The following is an 8,644-nucleotide window of genomic DNA, read 5'->3' on the forward strand; positions in this document are numbered from 1 at the left end:
ACTGCATAGATCTGGTTACTGTTTTCCAGTCAGGACAATGAAGACATTTAGAAGATTTCCCAAAGTAACAAATCTGCAACAGCATAAAACCCACAAACAAATGGTTGTTTAGGGAGGAAATCTGTTCTGTAAAATTTGGAAGATTTCCCCTCTGCTCCTCTTCTGATTTTGAAGCCTGAGCTATAACCAGTCACAAACACTGGAGTGTGGACAGGATCGGAAGCAAATGGATCCCACCAGCAGCAGCTGCATGCGCAGTCCACAATCTCCTGCCCCACTTTGGGGGTGCCTGCGGAGCACCCATGCGGATGTCACCACAGCTTCAGGGCTGAACCACTACCCATCAGCACCATTCTCCTTCCATCAAAAATCAGATTTTGCTGCTTACTCTGATTTCTCAACCTCCTGCCTGGTGGCTGCTGCCCATAGTTTCCCACATGAGGAGCGGGCGTTTGTGGAGCAGCACCCCTCTTTCCAACACTCTGACTGGCATTTCGCAGCAACTGAGGCCAGAAGACGACTAAATCCAGGACTGGCCTTGGGTTCTGGGGAGTCAGAAGGCAGCAGCCCAAATCTAGTGAGTGCGACAGTGGGTATGAATGAAGATGATGTGGTACCAGTAAACACTACAAATGAAACTGAGAAAAAGTCATCCAAAAGAAAAAAGGAAAACTCAGGTAGGTGATATGGAATCAGGGTTGTGGGATAGTACAGGCTATAGAATGAAAGCACCTGTAAGATTAATAATTAAGAAATAAAGCTGATGAGGAAAACATTTTGTAATTCTTAACTGGGGAAACTTACACAACAGCAACACTGAAACTAAATGGCTTATTCTTTGATGACCTCTGGTGTTTGTATTTCGATCCTGCAGATCGTGTTTACTGAACCAGGCATTTTACTCACCAGCACAACGCACATTTGCTGTAACTAAACAGGAATCACGTGGCATGTATACACTGAGCTGAAAGTCCTAGGATGTGGAGTTGTATATTGCACACTTGCATTTATCCAAGTATAAGAGAATGGTAGTCAAAGAGCAAAGATCCCTCATCTTGAGCTGCCTGTGCTAGCTGAAAATGTTATATTAGGATTTTGACAGCTCAGTTTACGGTAAGAAGTACAAGATGGAAAGTCTCCCTTTAGATATAAATTGTATTTGTCCTCACTAAATATGGTTTTACCTCAAAACAGGAGGTACTAAAATTTTGCCCATCAGTTCAATGTCCAGCAATGCAGAAAATGTAGTTTTCATTGTGTCATCCTAGCTAGCAAAACACATTCTTTCTGCAGTGCAATATTCAATAATTTCATAGTTATATACCCTCTTATTTGCTGCTGTCTCAAATCCAGATATGTGAAATATGCACAAAATTTTTTTCTTCGAAAGAAGCTGTTAAAAATTTAGATGCTTATATGGATTTACAAGCTACAGTATGCTTTTTCCCACAGCACTGCTATGAAGTGGGGAATATTTTCCAGTATCCTCATTTTACAGGTAGAGAACACACTGATAAAAATATTTATTTGTTTATTTTTAGGTTTTATAAGTTGGCTACAGAAGAGCCACCTCTAGTCCAACTTTCATTTCTCCATTTTGCAATTTAAACAACAAGCTTGTATTCGTGCTCTCTGTGTCACACAATTAGTCCTAGTCTCTGTTCTCTTCCAACATGAATAAGCTGTCAGGGAACACAAAGTAAGTAATATTTCAAACCTCTTTATGCCCAGAATCTAGTTTACTCCCCTCAGTTATCTCTCTTTTCTTTGGAAACCCAGCTTTGTAGAATTTAAGTAAGCTCATTTCTATTGAAAAAACATGTTTGGGGCAAAAATTTCCCCCAAACCTAAATGCAAACAAGTGAAAAAAAAAGAAAATATTAAGACGTGAACAATGCTTTTATTAAAACATTTGCTAGTTATAGGTAAACGGCAGATTTCAGTATACTCAGATTAGAGGAATATCCTTATCCTTAAAGAGACTGATTACAAATAACATGTCCCTGTTTTAAGTAGAAGGCAAATGTTCCCTCTATTATCTGTTACCAGCACCCTTGACATTTTCTTTTCATACTTGCTGCTGTCCCATATGCTTTTCCTTACAGACGGGCTCTAAAGCAATGACATCACTGAAAGGTATGGTGTTTCCTACCTTATAGCAACTGTTGCTGTCTGTACAAGTGGTTACTCTACTGAATGCAGAATTATGAAAACATCCCAAAGGGGATTCCATGGCTTTTCATTTCACTCCTTTCTTTGCTTACCAGACAACAGATAGAATTATTTTATATTCCTCCTGCAAATATTTCCTTCCTTCTGTCCCAGTGCAAAATAAAACAAATAAGAGGAAAGTCTATGAGCAATTTTATTGTGATTTCCTTCACTTTTACAGCAGTTCCAGAAATGCAGCTGGACATATCACATACTGATTGTTTATTCTAAGTGGAACATAAGTCTTTTCTCCCCTCTTGAGAATTTTCCTTGTCTTCTTTAGAAAAATCTAGGTACTTAGACCCTTCTCTTCAGAGACTGGGCTAGTAAAGAAAAAATATACTGAAATCGCTCGAAGACAAAACCTGCAAAATAAACTATTTTCTTTTAGTTGATGCCTTATCCACCACAGTTTTACCTGAACTGCAATACAGATACAGCATTACTATGATTTGTAATACTGCATGCAAAAACCTTTGGTTCTTGTGAAGATCCTAGTTATTACAAGGTACACAGTGAAGGTCTTGGAGCCTGTCTCTTTGCACAGTATTCTGAGAAAGTCTAAAATAAGTATATTTCTCAGACAAATAAGCAGAATGGTGTAAAAATAATAAAGCAGCTTGTCGATCTTGAAAACTTTCTTTGAAGCATGGATATATTAAAAATATTTAAAGAATGGCTTTGTTATGGCAATAACAACAGTGGCATCTGCTACAAGTACTTGTGGATAAACATGCACACACCCTTCCCATGCTTTACAGACTTTAGTTATTTAGATGCTATATTCAGTCTTGACTTCACAGGCTCACCAAATGACCTGAAGACAGAAGTTAACCTAGTGTTAGCTTTCACAGCTACCTCTGCTGTCCATCCACAAGCCACAGCCATTAATATTTTCAAATAAAATTTCAATAAAGTTTCTATCTGACCTGTCGTAAATTGTACTTGCGTTATTACGCACTTGAAGTTCCCAGATCTTCAACAGCAGTAATGTAATACATAATAGAATTCAGACAGCTTTATTTTATGCGAATGAAATAATACAGAATGTTAGCGAGGTTGCAGTAGAAATAAGAATGTGATAACAGTGTGTAATGACTCCCTTAACAACACTAGACATACAATGTCCTTGACTGAAGAATTCTGGAAAACTTCATATTAAGATGTGTAGAGCTGATCTGAATTCCCACCTGCCAACCTTTCTCAGTCTTGTCACTGACTGTAGAGAGGATTTTCTGAGCTTGTGATTCCCATTTACAGTCATAGTGGCCTAAAATTCAGTAGGTAAGATTAGATAGCAGCAGATAACCGGCGAAGGACTGAAAAGCGAATACAGGGAAGTCCCTGATCAGTTCAAAGTGGCCTGGGTGCAGGACGTCATGTGTCGTAAGCCTGCCGTATGCACCCTCCATTGAGCATTACTCCATGAGGTGTACACTGGAGCAACTTCTGGATACTTTATTATCAGCTGCCAAATGAATCCACTATTTATGAGGTCACTTTAATCAGCCAATGTTCCTAGTAGCTTTCACAATTTTATGTTCCATAACAGCAAAATCTATCAGTCTCTTACTACTTCATTTAACCACTTAGAATAAATATGGCCTCAAAGCGTTTAGTATGGAGGAAAGGTAACACTGTGCAGATGCTTTGTATTCTTATTCTACTTTGTTCTACTGAGGGAAAAATTGCAGACATTAACAGTAGTTTGCAGAATAACAAACAACAGGTGCATTGATCTGGGCTGTGGATCACAGAAAGCATCTTACAAGCAGGTAGGATCCTCCACATACAAGCATTAGCGACTCCCATACTTCAGTGCCTAAGCTTCTCTCTGAGCAATACAGGTACCCTCTGTGGTGCCAAAATCCTGTGTCTCCACAGTGCAAGAATCCTTATGCCTTCTTCCAAAGCATTGTTTACTGGCTATTGTTAGTTGACCAGTTCAACCCAGTGAGGGAAAGTGAGCACTATTTCATGAGACCAGATTCTGATTCAGTTATGATGGTTGTAAGGACAAAGCAAAGCCAACTTCTGTTGACAAGCTCCAAATGCTATATTGCCTGTTCTTTTGCAGGGAACGGGTCATATAAACAGGTATGTATTAGTGCCTGACACAGTTTTTGGTTTGGAACCTTGACAGCATAGGAACGTGTACCATTTGGGTCCCTATACAAATTTTGCTGCAGACCTGGGGAAGGCAGCTGTTTAGTTTAACCACACAATGAAACTGGAAGTATGCATGCTTTGTGGGAGAGACAGAGATCTTCCTGTGATTCCTGAGCAGATTTTTTTTTTTTTTTAAACTGGCAGTACAGTAGGAAAAATCTTTCCAAGTTGATTTGTCCTTTCACACAACATTTGCCATTTTCCACATTCTGTTGTCAAAACTCTGAAGCAGCTAGGCCCAGTTTCCACTTTTGGAATAGCACAAAACCTCCAGCCATGAATAGCCATATGTCTCTTTACAACACCATGTGGCACACAGCCTGGATGACAGGATCCAAGCTACACATCGTGCTCTGTTCCCAGAAATACTTAGCTATTTAAAATTATTCATGTTGTTTTTTGGAGATGAGGACTGGTGAAACTGCCCCTTAGAAAGGATGTCCTTCGCACAGGGCTAAGTGGTGAGCTCACATGTATATTCAGGTTGCATTAGCTATTTTTATCCCAGGTTAGTTTGACAGAGGTGGCTTTAGTTCCTGCTGTGTGTTATTGGCATTAGAGAGCTGCTTCACCCCTCCACATGTTTGCTAGGGGAGCAGAGACCCAGGGCGAAGACCTTGAGACCAAGGCTCCCAGAAGCTGGTGGCAAAGCTACCAGCAGGGGATCCACACTTCAAATCCTACTTCCCCACCACACTCTCAAAAGTCACATTCGTTAGCCTTTGGGAAACATGTAATGGTGTGTTTGTTTAGTAAGAGATGAGAATGGAGGGGATTACACAACTATGGGTAAAACTCTGGGGAGAAACTTCTGGGGTTTTGTTTTCATACTTTCCCCAACTTTATTTGGGGATTTTTTTAAATATAAGTAGGAAGAACAGCGTTGATGCAAACAAGACTAATTGCCTTGAAATGGAGAGCAGTACAGCTGCAGCATGTGATAACACTGGGCACTGTGCACATGAGTGCTAATGCGAGCTGTTTGATTTCTCTATTTCTGATGAGCAGAGCTAAGATCAGATCAGTCAAGACGTCTACAGCCACGCTTGACAGATTTTTCCAGCTTTATTACTTTGGCAACCAAAGGGACATCTAGAAGATGATGCCGAGTGTCATGCTCATTGCTACCATTTTGTATATCATTTCTATCTGAAATATTATGCTAGGACACACGGAACTTCATTTCACACTGGTTACACATAAAAATTAAGTAATGAATCCTGAAAATAACAAAAAACTTACTAGTATCTTCAGTTCATGGAATCTAGCCAACCACAGGAGCAAGAGGGGAGAACGAGTCAAAGAACTTGTAAAACTGACTCCCTGAAAGATTAGTGGTTTGTGTTTTGCTCAATGAAATGAGTGCATTTTCCCTTGCATTACTTGGAGATCCTTCACAATCACCAACTTTATTTAAAACCACAGGAGAGAGAGAAGCAAAAGCGTGGGAGAGAGGAAAAAAGATAAAAAGGGAAAAAGGGGAAAAACAAAAGGAAAAAAGTTTGCCACAGCCTCAGGCAAAGTCAGTTTGTGTTTGCTTTTTAGCATAACTGCTGCAGTAGCCCTTTGGCTATGGCTTGAAATTTGGCTTTGAAATACAGCAGTTGACCACATTGCAGCGAGTGCACAAATAGCAAAAAAGTTTTGCAGATCAGCACAGTGACAAGGATGATGCTGAAACCAGTCATGCACACAGATACCAGATCTCCTTGTAGTTTTCATTTAGCGAGGATTACAAGAATCTCAAAGTCTGGAGTATCGTCTGCCAGTTCAAAGAACACTGGCTCTCTGGTGTTGCTTGTTTTACCATGTGTCCCATCCGTCCCATCCCCCACTCCTACCCCCAATATTTTCAGGCCATATGCTAGTTTAGGGAGCTTAATAAGTGACTTTACCTTACGCCCTGCACCAGGGGTCATCACCATGCACTCATAATGCATTACACATCATGTACACAAAGTGTTAGCTTTGCTGCCTGTTGCTTGGTAGATCAGGGGAGAGTGATAATATGTATATAACGAATGAAAGAAAGATGTGGGGAAGGAAACCAGTTCAATGCAATCAATGATAGCAAGGAACGAGAGCTTCCTTCCCATAGTTGCTCATTTCTGACCTTGCAGACCCAGGCCTGCGCTTCTGCAGTTTTGACAACACATCCCCTCCTGACTCAGCCGTCCCACCTTTGTCCTCTTGAACCCAAGACTGACAACACTGATCAGTCACACTGAGCTTGAGGGAGTATAACACAGATTTCTTAAAACTTCCACTGAGCACTTCAATTAGTAGCTCATATCAGACCTCTGCAATACACAGGTTCACACAGATCAATGTAACTGCAAATTACACACGTGTGCTTGCCTTTTAGAAAACCAGAATTCAAGCAACAAGGCAGAAACAAGCAGCAAATCACGGAAGGAGAGGACGGCTTTCACAAAGGAGCAGCTACGGGAGCTGGAAGCTGAGTTTGCCCACCATAATTACCTGACAAGGCTGAGGAGATACGAGATAGCTGTGAACCTGGATCTCACCGAGAGACAAGTACTTCCTGAGTCCCTGCCTTCCCAACTTCTCCTTCCTCCCCCCACAACTTCTCCCTAAATCTCAAAACCAGATACTTTACTCAAGACTGTACTTTTGCAATGACACAGAGGTATTTTAATACAAGGCCTCCACATTTTTTTAAAACACATTTGTTACAAATTTCTGTAAGTAGTTAATAAATGTAATTATGTTTACTTGAACTAAAGACACATTTGGGAATAACTGGTATCTACTGAGCTGTTGTTTACCACCACTTATTGGTACATACTGATATGTCAAGGCTTACAGATGGAATATGGGTATCACCTTAGGCTGTTACCAGGAAATTATTCAAATGATACATGTCTGATATATGCATTCCTCCTGGGTCAGGTAGTATTTTGAGGTGATAAAGAAAGACAAAAATGCAGAGATCTGTTGGGAGAGATATTTCTGTTCTCTCATTGTGATCTCAGTCAGGGTTTCCTTATCAAAGCTTAGTGGACAATAGAGGAATTGCTCAACTAAGTGAAGAAAATAACAATTCCTGAAGCATTAGATTGGATGGACTAGATGTTAAAAGACACTAGATGCACTGTGCCCATTGGATTGACATGCTTAGTAGACATAAAGACAGATTCTAGGGAAAGCACTTCTATCTTTGCAGGTCTCAGAGAAAAGTCTGCCTGGAACAGTTTAGAAAGAATTATTCCTACCTTTGTTAGATAGATGGATTACTTAAACTTGTGAGGTTCCTTTCACCTTTTCTTCTAGAATTCCACAAAATATCTGTCTATTGATACACATGCATAGGTCTGCTTATACAGATCAGATTGAGTCAATAACTAATTATTTCCTTTCTATCATCCAGGTCAAAGTATGGTTTCAAAACAGAAGGATGAAGTGGAAACGTGTTAAAGGTGGGCAACCAGTGTCCCCTCATGAACATGACACAGAAGATGTGGACTCTGCTGCCTCCCCCAGCTCTGACTAGTCTTTGCAGGAATAAGAGTGGAGTATGGAGAAAGTAATTGGTCAGAAAGTGAATGCAACACTGCTCCAGGTCAACTACACCATGAGATGATCCTGCTTGCAAAACCTGTAGCCCTGCATCTTTAAAAGGTGTATGATGCTTTAGGTTAGAGAGGCAAGTAAAGAACACAGGGGAAAAAAGCCAAAGGCAGGCATGATTTTTATTTTTGTCTGAATGAATTTAGCGCGCTCTGGAATTGTCTTACTACCGCAGATGTGTCTTCAGAATAAAAGCTAACAAACACCAAATATAAAATGAGTAATATTGTCTAGGTTTTCAAACACTCAGGAAATACACATTGCCAGTCAGTGAGTGATAATACAACTGTATTTTCAGTCAACCTTTCCCTGGTCACATCTATTCATTCTGCATTTGGACTTGACAAGGCACATTTTCCTTTTGCCTCACTTGAAGAAAAATAAGTACTTTGGTACTGACTGATTTTTCTTGCAATATGAATTGAACATCTGTATGGCTAGGCAGTAAGATTACAAAATAAGAATTTGAGACCAAAACTGTATACACAGATTTCTCCTTACCAGTTTCAGAAGAGATGGCTTTCCCATTGGCAGTCCAAGAGCACAAGTCCCTTGTTGATGGTAGAAAGGGAGATTTCTTCCAAGCTTACTGTAAGTCCTGAAATTAAATGGCTAGATGTCAATTTCAAATATTTTTTCAAAGCAATCATTACCAAATGTCACAGCAGGTACA

General features: G+C 40.1%; 1 protein-coding gene across 1 annotated transcript; it reads left to right on the forward strand.

The window, feature by feature from the left end:
• The first annotated feature begins 226 nt into the window (after positions 1–226).
• Positions 227–7,894, forward strand: MEOX1 (mesenchyme homeobox 1). The gene is made up of 3 exons (XM_009702945.1): positions 227–677; positions 6,746–6,918; positions 7,772–7,894. Exons 1-3 carry the CDS (start codon positions 227–229, stop codon positions 7,892–7,894), a joined length of 747 nt encoding a protein of 248 aa, XP_009701247.1.
• The last annotated feature ends 750 nt before the right edge of the window (positions 7,895–8,644 follow it).

This window comes from Cariama cristata, unplaced genomic scaffold (assembly GCF_000690535.1).
Source record: "Cariama cristata isolate BGI_N322 unplaced genomic scaffold, ASM69053v1 scaffold10426, whole genome shotgun sequence".
In the NCBI taxonomy this organism is placed as follows: Eukaryota; Metazoa; Chordata; class Aves; order Cariamiformes; family Cariamidae; genus Cariama; species Cariama cristata.

What these genes read in the sequence shown, in the direction of transcription:
- MEOX1 (XM_009702945.1), top strand. Translation starts at nt 227, where the DNA reads ATGGATCCCACCAGCAGCAGCTGCATGCGCAGTCCACAATCTCCTGCC. An exon ending in AAGAAAAAAGGAAAACTCAG is followed by an intron (nt 678 to 6,745) that starts GTAGGTGATATG and finishes CTTGCCTTTTAG; the next exon opens with AAAACCAGAATTCAAGCAAC. An exon ending in TGGATCTCACCGAGAGACAA is followed by an intron (nt 6,919 to 7,771) that starts GTACTTCCTGAG and finishes TCTATCATCCAG; the next exon opens with GTCAAAGTATGGTTTCAAAA.